Raw genomic sequence first — 19,127 nt, 5'->3', positions numbered from 1 at the left:
GCTCTATTCAAGTTATTTTGGACGGATTCAAGTCTGAAACCCATGCAATAAATGCTGGTGTGCCCCAGGGTTCCGTTTTGTATCCGACCCTTTTCCTCATTTTTATAAATGTAATTACTCTTAGCTTTTCATATTCGTTTCCAGACTCACAACCCTTCTCTTCGGATGTGGAGCTGCAATGGTAAAATATAATAAGCTCATTAAATTCTGACCTACACAGCATTTGGGAATAAAAAACCGTGTAGAATTTAATGCTTCGAAAACCCAATGCTGTCTTGTATCGTTAAAGCGCGATATACCCTCCTTGCCACTATCTATGAGTGGCACTTGCGATTACGCCAAACATTTTTTTAGACTATGCAAGAAGTTTGTCTCTCCGTCTGATCTGGCTACAATCTGCAAAACCTGCATATATACGTCCGAAACTTGAATATAACTCTCAACACTGGGCTGGTGCTATTGGTGCAGTATTCAAAAATGAGCTTTTAAATTGATTGGTGACATAAACATCATCAACTCAAACATCGTCGTAAAGTTTCTTGTCTCACGCTTTTTTACAGTTATTTTAACGGATTATGCTCTAGTGAAATAGCCAGTTGCATTTCTCCTCTTAGACAATTTAACCGTAATATCCACGCTTCTAGGAATCAATCTATCAGTTTACCCTTGAGCCCAACTTCGGCCGCTCTATGAAGTACAGCGATTCATTTTTTAGCCGTACTACGCGAATGTGGAATCCCTTGCTACGCTCTATATTTCCCTGTCATTACAATGTTCGGGAATTCAAAATCAATGTACACCGACAACTCCTATCCAAGCCTTCCATCTTTTCCTAATGCTCAAACTGTCTTTGGCATATTAAAGGCATACCCTTTTCGTGTTCGCTAATTATAAAAAAAGCATAACCTTACAAATTGCTAATGTATACCGTTGATGAGATTGCAAAATTGTTCCTTTTGTTGAAGTGCAACAGCTTTGCAGTTTCCTGAAATTGCTCTATGACCCAAATAGGGCGAATATTGAACTGTTCTGCCGTCTCTCCACAAGAGATGATTGACAGTTTCAAGCTGTTATTGAGTTTATTGAGAAAGAGTTCAATGATTTTATGACGCTTCACTATCTGAGAAGATGCGTATATCATTAGTCGATACCACGTTATAGTGATTTGTAAGACCAAAAAAAAGAAAACCATTTGCTTTGTCGGAATATACGCCTTGGGTTAGGTTAACGTGGCTGCAGATTTAGAATCCACACAATTAGGCCAAAAGAAAAGGCACATTGTGATACCACATGAATCTAGAGAATTGCTTCTTGCTAGTCTAACCATTTTGAGCTTTTTATAAAGCAAAGAAGATATTTGGATGCAGAGAAGGTGAGAGATTGTTTGCTCTTCTTCCCCATCCATACAGCTCCTGCAGAAGTCATTTGAGGCTACACCAAGTCGTATTGTGTGTCTGCCTATAAGACAGTGTCCCGTAAGGACAACTATTAGGAATCTGCTTTGAGATAACAAGTCTTAAGAGCGCTTTAGGTCCAGTGAAGGCCATACGAGTTTTGTGGCTGCGCATGTTGGTAAATTGTGCTACCTAGAATTTGCTATCGCAAAAGTTGTTTCTTATAGCAGAAGTTTACATGTAGCCATCGGTATACCTAACTTCTCCCTTTCAGGTGAAATAGGAATGACGGTTCCATTTTTAGCGAGTTCATCGGCTCTTCAATTTCCTGTATGTCTCTGTTGGCCGGCACCCAACAGAGGTGAATGTTAAATTGCTGCGCCATCTCCATAAGAGACGATCGACAATCGAGGCCGTTTGAGATTTGGTTGAGACACCGTCAAGATATTTAATAGCAGCCTGACTGTCAGAGAAGATGCGGATATCAGAAGTTGATATCACGTTTTCTCTTAGCCAGGGCAGAACCTCTTTGATCGCTAAATTTACGCTTCGAAGATGCTGCAATAATTAGGTAGGCGGAATGAGATGCTTAGATTAAGCTTTTCTGACTACACACTACTATCAACTCCCTCATTTGTCTTGGATCCATCTGTATAAAAATAAATGCTTTTGTCATCGAGGAGTTTTTTGTCTTCCCATCCATCTATGGATGGAATGGATACCTGGAAGTTTTTTTCCAAATTGGGGTTTTGGAATAGTGTAGTCTATGTACTTTGGTATAGAACCAAATAGGTTCAAAATGACGGAGTGCCCCACATTGTTGTTGGTCCATTGAGATGAGGCGTTGAGTCTTATAGCTGTGCTCGCTGCCATTTGTGTGCTGAATATGTCGGGGAGTGTCAGATGGAGGAGAGTGCCTAACGCTGCTGAAGATGTGGTTCTCAATGCCCCGCTTATGCAGAGACATGCAGTGCGTTGGACTCTGCTGAGTTTGTCCATAGTGCCATATATACCATACTGCAACCCCGTGCATAATTATTGGTCGGATGACCGATGTGAATAGCCAATAGGTTATGCGAGGTTGAAAACCCCATTTGTTTCCTATGGCTTACTTGCAAAGGAAAAGAGCTGCTGTAGCTTTTTTAACTCTTTCCTGAATATTAGATTTTTAACTTAATTTTTTGTCCAATATCAGACCAAGAAATTTGGCTTCATTGGTAAAAATTAGTGGTACACCTTTTATTGAAGGAGGTACAATTACTGGGATCTTGTATTTCCGTGTAAAAAAGACGACGACTGTTTTTTTAGGATTAGTACTAAGTCCTTAGTGATCAGCCCATCTAGTGAGCATATTGAGTGCGTTTTGGAAGAGGTCTCTCACGCCTTAACCGATCACGTCATCTGTTTCATATCCATCTGTATTGAAGTATCTAATACCTCCTGCATTTCGTCATGACAGCTTTTTCAACTCGTATATTTGTCGATGTTTTTCGGCTTGCTGGCATAAATATTACGTTTTTAATAAGTCTACAGAAAACAAAAAAAAATCTTGAAAATCTGCTCTGCAAAAGCTCGAATTGCAGGATAGAAAACAATCACTTATTATAGATAAACCTGTGCAGAAATGATTATAATAGTAGATTCTAAAGATTGCGAACTACCATTTAGCATTTTAGCCCAACCAAGTATAACTACCGGTTTATTCCGTTTATTCAAAAACCAAGAAAGAAAAACCCTTCACCTAATTTCATTCATCGTTTTTATTTTTAAAATGTCTTTTAGCAAAAGTTTCCCCCACTATTAGAGGAAATACTAAACTGGCTTCGGCATAAACTTTAACGGGATTAGCATCCTTTTTTATTTTACCCCACGAAACAGCTTCATCCGGACGTGCACCACTATCGCTACCATCAAATTCTGAAGCCGTATTAATGAATACAGAGAAATCGGCACCATTCCGCATTAAGTTGGCATTGCAAATGTGATGTTTTATAACTCCACCACCAACAATGATCATTCCCGAGTTTATGGCCTTAACTGCCATTGTATTAAGACGTCTCAAATCAGATACAATATCAACAACTAAGCCAGGATTACGAAATGAATGGAAATACATCATATCACCAAGGCTTCCATCGGTCAGAGCTGGGCTAAAAACAGGGATTTTGTTCTTCGCTGCCCAATAGTAAATTGACGAAGGATCATCTATTCTCTCACCAAGTCGTTGTATAATCTTCGATGGTGACCAGACAATGTTTTTTTCTTTTTGTTCCTCGAGCATTTCGGTTAGAAGAGGCATTAGCCAATCTTCAAATTTACAATAGTTATCATTGGGAACTAGGAGATTACCAATTCGATTGATTCCTTTTTCTCTCAACTTTTTACCCTCAAGTTCAAAAGATCCTAACCGAGTAGATTTAATATAAGAATTTCAAAAAGATTTGTATTTGGTTCACTCACCCATATAGGTTGGAGCTAAACACTTAATGAAGTCTTCCTCCACACCGCCGGCCGTTGTAACGATGCAATCAACCATTTTATGTTCCACCAAGAATCTGAGTGTTTCTCGCATCCCAGATGATACTAAATTCGAAGTGAATCCTAGAAAAATGGTGCAGTTATGTTTTCTTTTTATGAATTCATCTGACTCATAAATATCTTCTTGGTCGGCATCTACTTTCTTCAATCTGCAGTCAAGCTGGGTATGATATTGTTTTCATTTCAAGGCGCTTATTATTTGTAATAGTTAAACTCTTACCATTTTATCGATTTCCTTAATAGCTAGACCAAGATTTGTCGCCTGAAAGCCTGTGTTGACATAGGACTGTAGGAGAGCCGAGTAATCAACTCCATTGTTCCATTCATAGCCTTGGACAACACTTGATTCGATTGGAATGTCAGAACTCGACTTGAGCACAGCTTCCTTTGCTATATCAGGTACACTGGACATTATTGTTTTTTACAGTAAATATGAACTGAAAGCAATGATTATATTGCAAGAACACAGCAACGTGCCTTCTTAAAACAAAAATCAAATCAAAACAAATTCGATGGATTTGAAGTTTGTAATGTCAAGCGGGAACTGTCACATGTGTCAATTTTTGAACACGTCCAATGCCATTAAGCAAGCCCGTGCAAGTCGGAAGGGTAATTTTGCTAAAACCAGAAAAATATATTTATTTTAATTTTTTTAAAGGAAATAAAATTCGAGTTAGAAAGAACACATAACAGAAATTGAAAGTTACAGATTTTGTAGCAAAAATAAATTAAAAACAAAAATTGACAATTTCAAGTTCCAATGTTATTTCTGTTTTAAATCTGAAGACATTCTTCCTCTAATAAATTTTAACGATACGAAGATTTTGAGACTTACAAATTCATAATTTGTTGAGCAATAATAGTCTTAATAATCACACGAATCTGTTTATAAATAGTGACAGATGACAGGACAGAGGTCAACTCCAAAATACGCCAAATTTACGATTGCAATTTTTGACATCTTTTATTTACAATAATTAAATTACAGTTTTGGTTACATTCAATTTTTTTTATAAAAACAGAAAAGTGATAAATACAAAACTAAGACGAGAATGAAAGACATAACATTCTTGAAGCCATAGAGACTACAAGAAAACTGTATGTTTATTTTTACATGAAAACATTTTTTTCTAACGATAGTTTGCATTTTTCACTTCTTGCTCAATATTGTTTTTTTTTTTTTTTTCAAAACTAGACTGGAATCAAGATTTAAGTAAGGTTTTTTATTGATTCCTTTTTTTTAAGTTGTCAAATAAGTACTTTGAAATAGGTCTTGAATCAAATTAAGTATGTTCCCTTTGGCTAATTGACTCATAATGGTATCTTTACATTTATCTATAAGAAGAAAACTGAAGAATATTAAAAATAAAAACCAACGTTAAAATTAGTCTAATGTGAACAAACCATTTGTTTTGCACGTATTCGATAACCACTTCGCTGCTGAACACTTTCATAATTTCATAAAATAAAAAAGTACTGAAGTAGTCCATTATTTTATTTGTCAAAAATTATTCACTTTTTTGTCAGCCATCTACTTGGCTTTTTGGCAATATTCTACATCAAATTCGTTTGGTAATTCTCCTCCGTGTCCGTGGAATTTGTTGTAAGATTTATTTTTGCAAATTTGTCCATCTCCAAAGAGATTTTGATAAAATAAAAAGTAATTGGAATACATTCTGAACCATACAAAACCGATTGCAAATAATTCCGGGCCAAAGTGAGTACATATAGATTGAGGAAAAATGATCAAATTGTTTTCGTTGAAACAACAAAAAAAGGATGGTGATCAAACTTCCAAGTCGGGTCCGCAGAAAAAAGCCTCTGCTGCACAATTGCGTATACAGAAGGGTAAATATATATAATTTGTGTTTTCTTTAATTACAATATTAATATTATATTTCAATAATAACTTTTGAGACTGCAAGTTTTGGGAAGTCAAGGTAGAGACGTTTGGCCTTGAAATTCAATGTTGTCTCAAGGAATTTGTTTTCTTTTCGATTTTTTTTTTTGATTGAAACAATTGGTAGAATAAAGCGTTGTTTTAGATAAGTAGAACTTGAATCATGGTGTTTTTAAATCTTTTGTGCTGCCAGTGTCAGTAATAAAGTAAGGTGGATAAAGTTTGTGCCCAAATTACTACAGCACGAACACACCACCTGTGTAATTTGACATGTAAATCAAAATCTTTTTGAATGGTCATTGAACCCTAAATAAACCTATTGTTTCAATGGTTTTTTGTTTAGAAATGATCGTAAGTTTAAAATTTGAATATACACCTATTTAATAAAATACGTTAAATGGCTTAAAATGATTTTAAATGAAATGTTAATAAGAGTATTTCTCGGAGAATAACTAGAGTTTTAACATAGAGTATTGTGTTATTTCAAGAGCAACGCCTAAAAGAACTTTTAATTGCCTTTGTTAAGGGTTAATCAGCTAAGCTGCAAACATAATTCTGAATCATGAATCTGAATCTGTCAAAGGAGCTGCAATATTCATCTGTCTAAGGGCCATATAGATATGCATGGGGCGTTTGTGAGACAGAGGCGTTAAAAAGTGGTTTAACGGTTAATGAGACCAAAACAAAGTACATGCTGTCGTCAAGAAAGGACATACAACACCGACGTCACCATCGACTGAGATTAAACGCAGAATAACTCTTGCTAACCGCTGTTTCTTTGGACTAAGAAAGCAATTGGGTGGTAAAGTCCTCTCTCAAGGGACCAAAGTGTCGCTATATAAGACCCTTATTATCATCCCCGTCCTGTTATACGGTGCAGAAGATTGGACTATGACAAAAGCGGATGAAAGCACCTTGGGTCGGTTTGAGGGAAGTTCTTCGTGTGATCTACGGTCCCGTATGCATTGCAGGGGAGTGGAGGAGAAGATGAAACGACAAGCTGTACGGGCTATACAGCGAAGTAGACTTAGCCAGAAGGATAAAGGTCCAACGACTAAGATGGCTGGGTAACGTAGAGCGCATGGAAACCAATGCTCCGGCCCGGAAAGTTTTCGAATCCACACCCACAGGACAGCGAAGTGGAGGAAGACCGCTAATCAGGTGGCGCGCACAAGTGGAAAGTGACCTAGGGACCGAGCTGGATGGAGAAGTTTTTTGGGTGAGGCCTTAGTTCACACAGGACTGTAAAGCGAAGAAAACAATATTTGAAACTTTACATTCACGGCACAAGAAGAAACAAGATGAAGAATTTAGTATTGGTAAGAATATGTAAGAAGAACCCATTTCTTTCTTAAAGAGAACTCAAAAAAGAATCAAACGGATCAGCGATAGTTGGAACAATAAGAAACCAACTTTTAGAAGCAAGACTTCTTGGTAGAAGTCCACGAAAAGTACCATTTTTTAACCTAGAAAAACATTATACAAAGACTTCCCTTTGCAAACAAATACTTACACCGTTCTTAATGGTATAACGTTTTGTGGTCGGATGAAACGAAGATCAATTTGTTTACTTCCGATGGAAAAATGTATGTGACAAATCCAAAAACAAGAAAAACTGAAAAATACAAAGAAGACAGCGAAAGACGGTGTTGGGAATATAATGATTTTAGGGTACTTATCAGCATCTTGTGTAGGTCCAGGTCCAATATGGATTATGTTCACGTCTTAAATTCAGTTATGCATTAACCGAAGAGGAGGTGCCAATCAAATGGGAGTTCATTCAGGATAATGGCCCGAAGCACCCAAAAAAAATACTTACAAATATTTTGCAGTATACTAGTTGTAAGGCTCGAAAAATGGATCGAGCAGAACAATATTTTATCTGATGTACGGGCAGGTTTCAGAAAAAAGTTTTCAACGATCGATCGCATTTTTACACTATCATCTATAGTCAAAGCGTTTCAAGCACGCAACAAAAAGGTCTTCGCATTTTTCGTTGACTTTAAAGCTGATTTTGACCTAATTAATAGAAAAGCTCTTTTTTATAGGTTGACACAAATTGGTATATCTACGAAGTTCCTTAAAGTAATTAGAGAGATGTACACCGGTACGAAGGTTGCTGTTTAGGATTAAAGTGAGCTTTTCATAATGATATTTAGCACCAGCACAGGATTCAAACAAGGATGCCCACTTAGCGCTCTTATTGTTTTCGTTATTTATAAATGATGTTGCGAATCCTGAGGAAATAAGAATAGCCAGCTGCACCGTGAATGCGTTACTACACGCCGATGACCTCGTTATACTTTCAGAATCACCCGAAGGTTTGCAATTGATGATTAATCGGTTATCTGCCTATTGTACCTGATGGGGACTTTCTATCAACACGACAAATTCCAAAATAATATTATTTGCCCGTACACAAAGCGCTTATAATGGAGGAAGCTGGAAATATAATGGAAATTGGATTAGCAAAAGAGATCAAATATATAGGCTTGAAATTGAATCAAACATTAAATTTCAAAATTCATTTATCGGAGAAAGCCCAAAGCTTACAGAGTTTGATAAATTTATCATGGACAAATATGTTCTCTAATAAACAAATTAATTTATTTACAAAATGCAAAATATTTAAATCTACTCTCTTGTATGCTGCTCAGGTTTGGGGATCAGTAAAATATGAAGAAATCGAAAAATTTTATAGGCATTCTATAAAGGAAGTTTTCAACCTACCTCTAAATACGCCTAGTTATGCCATATATTTAAAAACAGGGCTTCCAAAACTTCTAACAAGCACCCTGAAGTCTCAAGCTGACCACATCATCAAAGTCTGCAGCAACCATCAGAGCACAAGACTTTGAAAAAACTTCTTTATATGAACTGAGAAACAAGGACTGGTGGTTTGCAAGATGGCAATCTGTTGGCAATGAGTGTGGAGTGAGATTGGATGATGATTTCAGCAATGTAAACCATGTGAAAGAAAAAATGTACAGCATCATAGAGAAAAATGAGGACATAATGAGACATACACTGGTAGAAGAAGCTCAAGACTCATTCAGTAGAATAATCTACAGTCAGCTCAGCTATAATCTTGGTACCAGAAATAATTTCAAGGATTCACTGAGTTATGAAGAGATATCCCTAATCTTTAAAGAATGATGTGAAGTTCTCAACTTAAATGAAAGTCCTTATAATGGTATTTTAAACGAATTCTGTACGATGTGCAACTTAAAATCATACATTTCATTGGTAGCTGTCAAAAATTCAAAACTCAAAGACGCTACTTTTTCGGGAAAATACTCTTACCCTACAAGAGACTATAAACATCCTTAACGAGCATGATTGGAAAACATTAAATAAATTTTGGAAGATATTTGAAAGTATAAATTGTTATTAATAACAGAATTCTATTAAATTTAAAACATACACAAATTTACATATTCTTAATTTTTTTGTCAACATGGCTGGCGACATAGCCATAGCATCTAAATTCAAAATTGTATAAACTTTTTGTAAATTAATGTAAATAAATTAATTACTTACTTACTAACCACTTACAAATACTTACAACACAACAAAATCAATGTTATGGAATATCCATTACAATCCCCTAACCTAAACCCAATTGAGCACTTATGGGGCATCCTAAAGCAAAGGATCGGAGATTGTACAACCAAAAAGAAGGACGAGCTGTGGTCAAAAATTCGAAGGGAATGGTACTCCATACCCATAGACATGTGCCAAAATGGTAAATTTGATGGGGCGAACAGTAGAGCCAGTTAATAATAACCTCTACAAAATACTGAAAGAATTTGCAATATTTTTACCGTTAAGTTACTTTTTCAAACAAAAAGAGGAAAATTCTTATTTTGTTTCTATTATTTTTTGCATCACTGTATGTTATATTATTTTTTTTTTAATATTTTGCCGCCTGATTCTTCATCCTTCGTGGTGAAAAGGAAATTACCCAAAGAAATTACAACTGTTCTAAGTTAGCTGATTTTCCAATTAGCACAAATCTCACCTAACCCAACCTAATACGCCATTGTTGTATCAGCTCAAAAGTGATTGTGGGACTGCTTTGGTAGACTAAATGAACTGATACAATAAACTCTTCTTTAGGTATTGTGGCACTTTGCAGTCCAAGCCAATGAAGTAGCAGATTCCTTAAGATAAGTGTGAGAAACTACACCTCTCCTAACGTGTCCAGAGATCTATTCAGCGTGTAAAAATGTGATCTATAATATGATCAAATCGAAAGTGGGGATTAAAATGTCAAAACTTTGAAATGAACTCCCCAGTTTGAAATAGGATAAAAAATACAATCATACACGATTTTCAGCTTAAATCACAATAAGGAAGAATAATCTGAGATTATTGGCAGGTCTCCTCATTAATCACTGCAAGCTGAATAGACATCTCAGTATCTTAGTTTTGAAAAGCAGTTATATCTGTAATAAGAACAAAAACAAGAACAAGACACCGGACCATATGTAAGGTAATGCTATGCCATCATTCGCTGAAGATTCAATTATTACTTAATACAAGATACTGAAATTCCTCAAAAGAATTAATTTGGAGGACACACTTTAGTATCGGCATTCGCCCAGTCCATTTAGGAGGCACAATGGATCTAAAGTTTTTAGTGCGCCAGCACCTCAATTAACAAATCAAATATATTTACTCAAACATTTAAAACATTTTCCCCTTTTATGTAAATTTGTTTTAAAATAATTTTCTTGATGCAGAAGAGCAAATTGATTGTCTTTTTAAATCAATGGCGTTGCTTAGACAATTCATTCTATTCATTGCAATTTTGTATTTCTTTTTTTTTCTTTTATAAATATTTTTCGTTTACTTTCAAGAAGAATCCGTTGGATAAGGTCACTTTTTTGGTACTACTTGACTTCTTAAAGTCGATCATGTTAACTCATGTGCCAAGCTTTTGCAAAATTTTAATTTTTCACCAAGTGCTATTAGACTACTCTATTCCTACTCCTACTCCTGAGTAACAGAAAACAGGCTGTACGAATTTAGGATAGTTTATCCAATTGTTGGCTTATGCTTCTGGTGTTCCTCAGGGTTCGATACTAGGTACTCTTTTTTTCTATATATATGTCAATGAACTTCCATCAATCATTGAAAATTGCTCCATTCATTAGTAAATGTACATTATCTGTCCTCCAGGGATAATTGAGCATGCACTATTTTCGTTAATGAAGACATGGAGAGAATTGTAAATTGGCCTAAGCTTAACCCCAAAAATCTAAGTGTTTCGTAATATCAAAAAAACATCCCGATCTTAATTATTTTCCCCTCATTTGTTTTGGGTAATATTCATATTGAATATGTGGAAAGTGTAAAAAATCTCGGAGTTAGCATCCCACCGGTTTTCGAGTAACTGTTGTTTTAATGAAATTAAAAAAAAAACACCTACTTTTAGTCGGTTTTTCAATCACCCTATCCACAAATGATTTTTGTTTTAACTATACGTTAATATTTTACAAATTTTGAATAAACATTCAATATTTTTGCGTTTAAAAAATTTAAATTTTTGGCACTATTTTGTAAGATATTAATAGTTAAAATCATATTCTTATCAAACTTAATTTTTTACATCGAACTAGGCCACAGTAATAGTTTTCTTCATAACTTAACATTAGAATTGCAATCATTTTTCTTTTACTTTACACTCCAATCTAAAATTCATAAATTATGGCTAATTGAATATTACGTACAATTATTTATTTCATTTATATATTTTTAAAATACAAAACTATTAACATTATTAAATAGTCTACCATAAGTAGGCGACGCGTGCATTGGTGTAAACAAATAGGGCGCGTGTACTCCAGTGTCAAAATAGTTTTATTAAAAAAAATCATATCACACAATACTGGTTATTGATTTTTAAAACTTGCTTGATTTTCAAAAAAGTATAAAACATTACAAAGCTAGTTCTGGTCACGATTTAAAAAAACAAGTATAAAAAGAAAAAAAAAAGGGTTTTTGTTAGAATTTTGTATCATCAGAGACATCTTGTTTCCAATTCATTGAATTAGGCTCTTCATGTGAGTACCCCCAAAACTAATTTTTTGTTTAGTTTAGTACAAGTAGCAATGACGATCTTTTTCCTTAACAAGCAGCGCTCCTTAACGACTACTACTGCGTCTAGTACTTGTACTAACGCTTTTATTATTTAAACCGGAAATAATATGGCTGTTTGTATTATCGCCGTTTTTAAACCAATGAAGCTGTTAAGCTTTATATTATATTATATTATTTTAATTATTTAAATAATTTAAGAAAATAACTAAAAATGTCTTACAAGTTACTAAAGAGCGTACATATGTAAAAGATTTACAAAAGTAATACTTACTAGGCCGAGATATTTAACCAATTTCTTTTTTATAGGCCTCAACTCTAAATTTATCAATATCAGTTTTGCTATAAAAACTATTGTAGTACCCTTGGTCTGGGTTCAAACCCTTACCTATGTCACCTCTTTTTTTTCACGGGTACTGCCTTTTGCAGGGATTTGACAAATCTTCAAAGAGTAATTCCAGACAAAAAAAGTGCTTTTTTCAAACTAGTCGTTTGAATTCGGCTTAAACTGAAGGTTGCCTCCATGCAATTTATGAAACTATTTGTTTCATTTTGAAAACAGGGATTTGAATTTTGTAAGAAGCCAGAATTTTGAAATAGCATGCTCATAAAAGGTAGGAAGGTGTTTAATTTTGTTCGGAAGTTAAAAAAAGGTCTACGCATATTTTTGTATAGCAATTGTTCGAAATGCCCTCCTCCTGCATTTAAACATGCTCGACAATGTTTTAAAAACTGTGATTTTAAACGTCAGGCATGTCCTAAGACCTGCGTATGGGCAAAAACTTTCTCTTTAGGAAACTCCAATAAAAAGAATCTAGTGGATTCAAGTCCGGTAAACTAAGGGGCCATGTTATTGTTCCACCACGACCGATCCATCGCTCCGAGAAACATCTATCCAAAATCTTCTGACATTTCTTCTGTAATGGGCTGGACGTCCATCTTGCTGAAACCACATGGTCTGGAGCAGCATTCAGATACGCAGAATCTGTTATCCAAAAATTCTAAATAATTTTAAATTGGTATTGAGATTCACATTTAATGTGGATTTTCTTCCTGACAATTGTGAAAATTTTGCATATTATATTCAATTAATTTGAAACAAGATGTCTAGTGATGTAGACAAAATTCTAACAGAAAAACATTTTTTTAATTTTATTTTTGTTTTTTTTTTTTTTTATTCTTGACTTATTAAATTGAAATGCTTATAACTTTTGAACCAAAGCTAGATTTGTAATGTTTTATACTTTTTTGAAAAGCTTAAAAATCAATAACGATAATAATTTACAAAACATTAATAAACATTTAAATTTTTTAAAAGGAAAAATATTGAATGTTTATTTAAAATTGTAAAACTCGAAAACCGTTGGGATGGGGTATAGACAAGTTACCAAATTCTGGTAGGTCATGACTTGACTATTCATCATATACAGTTTGGACCATTACTTATGGGACACCCTTTATATACTTTGCTATGAAAACACTTGTGATATTAATATTTATAGTTTTAATATCGATCAATATTGAAGTTCGATATTTTTCAGTTTTTTATTATTGGATCATATTTTCTTGTACAATATATTCTTAATTATAAAATCAGACTTCCCGTAATAGCCGTTCTAATAACCACAATACTGTTTTGACAAAATAAGAATTGCAACCTCAGACCGATCTCATCAGTTAATCCATCCTCTATATTTTTTCTTAACATCTGAGCGCCAATTTATTCTTTTTAAATCTTTAAGAAGACTACGAAGGGATTTAAGGCAATATTATTCCGTTAATTTGCAAATTAATTTTTAAGATGTATTTTTATTAATACCTACTTTAATATTATATTTTATATTTTGGGTCTTTCAGTTAATTAAGCCTTTAACTATATTATAAGATATTAAATTTAAAATATATATACAAAATAGCTTCTAAAGCTAAATTAGTTATTTCCTGTATTTTCTACAATACTTTTCTGTTTCTTTAAATTTCAAAGTCCGATTTCGAAAAGAAATGTATAATTCCAAATTCAAGAACTTTGCAATTTTTAGTTTAAAAAAAGTACTTTTTTTAGTTACTAAATTTTCTACTTATACTTAATAATAATAAAACGCATTTGCTTGAATCAAATCATTTGCACTTTATGTCGTTTATAAATAAAACAACAATATTTGTATTTCTATTTTAGATATAAACGAACTAAACCTTCCAAAGACCTGCGCAACTGATTTTCCCGATCCAGATGATCTTCTCAACTTTAAGCTTATAATTTGCCCCGACGAGGGCTTCTACAAAAATGGACGATTTGTGTTTAACTTCCGAGTCGGGCCGAACTATCCTCACGAACCGCCAAAGGTTAAGTGCGCCACCCAAGTTTATCATCCGAACATCGATTTGGAAGGAAATGTCTGCTTAAACATTCTACGTGAAGACTGGAATCCAGTTTTGACAATTAATTCAATTGTGTACGGGCTACAATATTTGTTCCTGGTTAGTAGCTAATAAACAACAAGCCATGTATTAATAATCTTCAATTTTATTTGTTGTTATTTATTTTTCTAGGAACCAAATCCAGAAGATCCACTGAATAAAGAAGCAGCCGATGTCTTGCAAAACAACCGAAGGCTCTTTGAACACAATGTCTCGAAAGCCATGCGCGGTAACTTCATTGGCGAGACATACTTCGAGTGCTGCCTCAAGTGATATATAAAATCAAAACTTAATCTTAGGAACGGCGTCTGTCTAATTGCACTTATATTGGGTGGACGTTTTTATATTAATTTTATTTACAATTAAAACCTAGAAACACACACAACAACACACACGGAAAGTAAACGAACGATTCTCCATAAAAGAAATTTAAATAAAAAAACAAAACCAACAAACATAAAAGAGCGAGAGGACATAAACCCTAGTAAAAACATCTATCGACATTTTTTGTAAGCATAACGGAACTGAGAAGAGAGGAAATAATTTAAAAAATGATGTACTGCAAAGCAAAATATATATTTTCTCAATTCTTATAAATATATTTAAAAAAAAATAAAACATAAAACAAAATAAATATTCAAATAAAAATTATTAAAAATGTAAAATTAAAGCTTTTTCTGTTTTAAGTGCCAGTCGCGATTAAGACGATTGAGTAGTTTTTCTTTTTGTTTTATTTTTAAGCAACAAAATAAGAGCGTGTAATTTTATTTAGAAGAAAAAAAAGTTGTCATTAAAATTTATAATAATCCAGTGTAAACAATTTAATAATTTATATTCCTAAGCTTTTTCTCTCTTAACATTAAGAATATGTCTAGTAAATTAGTATAAACAAAAGAAAAACAAAACAGTGTTAATAATAGTGAAGAATATTTGTTTTTTTTTTAATTTTTTGGCTGCACACCCAATTTGTTTAATTTCTTTTTCTTGCAAAAATAAAAAAGCAAAACAATATTAGGTATTATTAAGCTCAATTGAAGTTAAAATAAAATGAAACATATTAATTAAATAAGAGCAGCAAAGAGCGTAAAAATGTTATAAAATGTATTTTGTATTGTTTTTTTTTTTTCGAAAAGCTGCAATTTACTCAAAAACATCAGCAAAAATACCAATTTTGAAAAATGAAAAGAAAACAAAATTAGAATGTTTACTTGCTGGGATAATTTTTAAAGACAAAAATAATAATAATACGAAACAAAACAACAAAATTTAAAATGATATTGTACCTCTATTAATGAAATAATAATAAAAATAAAACAAAATTAATTATGCTAAAAGTAGAAGAAAAATTGCTTTTTTTCTCCACAATATGGCATTGATTCAGTTCAGTAATGGTTTGAGATTGGTAATCTTAGAAGTTTACGAGTCATTTCAATGAAAAAAATGTGCAATAAAAACCGTTAAGTTATGCATTTAAATTAACATCAAGAAAGGTTATAGAATAAATTATCTAGTTTAAAACATAGTAAACTAAAACCTTCTTAAAAAAGGAGACCCTCTAAACTGCACCAACTATAGAGGAATCAGTACTAAAAATCGCTTACAAAATCCTCTCTGCCGTAATATATAAACGTCTTTAGCCCATCGTCAACAACCTGATAGGTCCTTATCAATGTGGTTTTAGACCAGGAAAGTGCACAGTCGATCAAATATTCACATTACGGCAGATCCTGGAAAAACCCAAGAACACCAAATCGACACCCACCATCTTTTCATCGATTTCAAGGCCGCATATGACAGCATCTACAGGGACGAGCTGTGTAGAGAGCTATGTCTAGTTTTGGCATCCCTGCCAAACTCGTCCGTTTGTGCAGGATGACCATGGAGAATTCACGCTGCTATATAAAGGTTTTAAACAACTCAAAAGAACCTTTCGATGTCAACAATAGACAGGTTCAGACGACATAAGGGACTTGAAAGTTAGGCAAGTTTCTTGTATCTTGGCCAGCTGCCAAAAAATTACCTTCCAATTAACTTTAATGGAAAGTTGAGTTGAAAGTTAGTCAAGAAAAATCTCCCTAACTATTAACTCAAGTCTACTTCTATCAAAATGACAGTTCTAAATGTTTTTTCATTCAGCTGAAAGCTGAACTTTATTACTCTATGATTTATTTATTTTCTGCACACATTTTTTAATGCTTTCTGTAAAAGCATTCCTTGTTAATTTGGAAAAGAAATAACTTATATTTATTTACTTATATTTATTTACGAAGTTATTAACAATACAAAATACAAATCGTGGTGGACTTGTAGTTTGCCTCAGCAGTGTTTTGAAGACAGTAGTTTTCTTGGTCCTTTTTATACTATAAATTTAAAGTAGAGCTTTGCGAAGTAAAGTTCTGAATTTGAAACTCATGATGCTTGACAAACTAACTAGTTGCCTCGGTCAAAATTTACGTTCAAAGAATGAAGTTGGCTTCAAATGAAGACCCTTATGTTGTCTGAACCTGTCCCATTTCATTAAATAAATTGCCATTTAATTTGTGACAGAATTGAGACTACGAAAGGGTTAGTCTCAAATTGATTGGAATACGTTGGAACTTATCTTTTGTGTTTTAAAATTCAATAAAATCAAATATAAGACACAATTTGAATGATTTATATTTGTATTTAAATATTGAACAATGGTTGCATTCACAAAGCTAGCGGCTACGAAGTCAAGGGATTCTGATTGGCTAAATCTAACTACAAAAGTAGTTGAAATTTCCCTTTCGACGTAGTCAAAAAATTTCGTCTACCACTCGAATTTAAAATAAAATAAATCGTTCTGTATTTAAATACAGATATAAATCATTCAAATTGTGTCTTAAATTTAATTTTATTGAATTTAAAACACGAAAGATAAGTTGAAGTTATCAAATCAAAACTATTTCTTATTTTGTATATCTGCATTTGTCAATAATATGACAGTTCCAGATTGACTAGCTTTGTAGTGTAGTTTTGCATTCAGAAAGCTAGTTGAGTTTTGACTACGTAGCCGCTAGCTTTCTGAATGCGACCATTGTTTCGACTTTTTGGTTGGTAAAAGTCACAATGTAACTCGTCTTAAATTACGTGCTGTCAAAAATAATTAGTTTCGAGTTGATCGACGATCCTCGATTGTATCAAGTTATGTACGTGCTGGTACCCCTGCTGGCTGCTTATGGGAAGGAAATTATATTTTTCTCTCAGGCAAAAACGAAAAATGATAATTTTTTAAAGGAGCAACTAACTTCACTTCTATTAACAAATGTCAAAATATAAATAAAGTCGAGGAAGTTTCAAAAATAAATGTAATTTGCATAAATTCTATAAAATGTTTTTTTCACTGCGACTATTTCCTTGAGAGCGAAGATGAATCCCAAACTAACGAAGAAAAAAATGCGTATAAAAAGAAGAGTTTTAAGAGATTCATCGAACCCAATGAGCCTTCCACGCATTTTGCGCTTAAGATTGTACCTAAAATCTTTCCATACCTAACGAAGAATAGAATTAATCATAAACGCAAAGTTTTGTTTTAAGGAAACCTACACTTTTCCAACCATCAATTGGTTTTTTCTGGAGAACCGCATGCATTTAGCTTAGTTGTAGGCCTAGAAGGTTAGAAATAACTTATTTGTATGTATGTTCTTGACAATTTTATTTATTATTTACTTACATTTTTTTGCGCACTTAACAAAACAAAAGCCAACCAAACAAAAAAATAAATGACATTCGACATCTACACCCAAAACGAAAGCTGAAGGCACTCGTAAATAAAAATACGAGTAGTCATTTTTACGATTCTCGTTTTTCTTAATCGCAATTTGACGATTTAGTGCCACTACAATCGTTTTTTCTAATCGCAATTTAACGAATAAGCGTTATTTTGAACGAGTTTCGTTTTTCATAATAACCCCCCTGTATACTGGAGAAGTGTCGAGCGTCGATCGCAATGTGGTCAACCTGGTTGACGGTTGTTTGATCAGGAGATTTCCATGTCCCCATGTGTGGATATTGAGATGTGTGAACTGCGTACTAGCTACCAGAACGTCTCGCCCCGTAGTGAAATCGATTAGCCTGAATCCGTTGTCGGAGGTGGTGGCGTGCAGGGGGCTCTGCTCATCTTGTCTAATCCAAGAGCTCGAAGAATATGTCTTTGGTGTCTTCATCTTTCTCCTCTGTTGGGGCATGCACGCATATTGGGCTTATGTTGGCGAATTTAGCCTTGATGCGGATTGTCATGATGCGCTCGCTCACACTGTTGAAACTCAAAACTTTTTGCCTGAGTCTAGTTCCATCAACAAATCCACACCCAAATAGATGCTGTCTTTGTTCTCGGTAGCAGTCGCCGTAGTATACATCGTAGTCTTTTAGTTCGCGTTTGCGCGGTCCATTCCATCGAACTTCTTGGATGGCGGTAATATCTGCCTTGTAACAGTTTAGGGCTTCCGCTAATTGTTCGGCTGCACGAGGTCTGTTAAGGGACCTAACATTCCACGTACAGATCCGAAGTTAGTTGTCCTTATTTCGTTTGCGTGGGTTGTCAACAGTGAATCTGTCCGTATCCGAGGCTTATAGGTGCTTCGCAACTAATGTATATTTTACATGGCCAGGAAGTCACCCCGACGTCACAACCCCCAACCTGGAGGGCCAGATCCTTAGTATAACTTCAAGGAAGGGGAGCCAGATAATCCGCTCCTTACAGGCCTGGGCTCCGAATCTGTGGAAGAAGCCCTATAAGGTGTTCACTACGTAGT

The 19,127-nt window shown here is 34.1% G+C and overlaps 2 protein-coding genes across 2 annotated transcripts; one reads left to right on the top strand and one right to left on the bottom strand.

Annotated features, from left to right (window-relative positions):
* Positions 1-3,136: 3,136 nt before the first annotated feature.
* LOC129945845 (probable deoxyhypusine synthase) lies at positions 3,137-4,454 on the bottom strand. The gene is made up of 3 exons (XM_056055778.1): positions 4,153-4,454; positions 3,855-4,092; positions 3,137-3,797 (listed from the first exon to the last, which is right to left on the bottom strand). The coding sequence occupies exons 1-3, from the start codon at positions 4,342-4,344 to the stop codon at positions 3,142-3,144; spliced, it is 1,086 nt and encodes a 361-aa protein (XP_055911753.1). The 5' UTR covers positions 4,345-4,454; the 3' UTR covers positions 3,137-3,141.
* A 989-nt stretch (positions 4,455-5,443) lies between these two features.
* On the top strand, positions 5,444-15,698 carry LOC129947521 (nedd8-conjugating enzyme UbcE2M). The gene is made up of 3 exons (XM_056058110.1): positions 5,444-5,780; positions 14,111-14,412; positions 14,485-15,698. Exons 1-3 carry the CDS (start codon positions 5,675-5,677, stop codon positions 14,623-14,625), a joined length of 549 nt encoding a protein of 182 aa, XP_055914085.1. The 5' UTR covers positions 5,444-5,674; the 3' UTR covers positions 14,626-15,698.
* Positions 15,699-19,127: the final 3,429 nt, after the last annotated feature.

This window comes from Eupeodes corollae, chromosome 2, assembly GCF_945859685.1.
Source record: "Eupeodes corollae chromosome 2, idEupCoro1.1, whole genome shotgun sequence".
Lineage (NCBI taxonomy): Eukaryota > Metazoa > Arthropoda > Insecta > Diptera > Syrphidae > Eupeodes > Eupeodes corollae.
The sequence above is the reverse complement of the archived record's forward strand: the minus strand, read 5'-3'. Positions and strand labels throughout refer to the sequence as shown.

Excerpts from the sequence above, each read along its gene's own strand:
- LOC129945845 (XM_056055778.1), bottom strand. The coding sequence starts at position 4,344 with ATGTCCAGTGTACCTGATATAGCAAAGGAAGCTGTGCTCAAGTCGAGT. Across the intron at positions 4,093-4,152 it reads TTAAGGAAATCGATAAAATG|CTTGACTGCAGATTGAAGAA; the intron begins GTAAGAGTTTAA and ends TATCATACCCAG. Across the intron at positions 3,798-3,854 it reads TTTAGCTCCAACCTATATGG|GATCTTTTGAACTTGAGGGT; the intron begins GTGAGTGAACCA and ends CTACTCGGTTAG.
- LOC129947521 (XM_056058110.1), top strand. The coding sequence starts at position 5,675 with ATGATCAAATTGTTTTCGTTGAAACAACAAAAAAAGGATGGTGATCAA. Across the intron at positions 5,781-14,110 it reads ACAATTGCGTATACAGAAGG|ATATAAACGAACTAAACCTT; the intron begins GTAAATATATAT and ends TTTCTATTTTAG. Across the intron at positions 14,413-14,484 it reads GGCTACAATATTTGTTCCTG|GAACCAAATCCAGAAGATCC; the intron begins GTTAGTAGCTAA and ends TTATTTTTCTAG.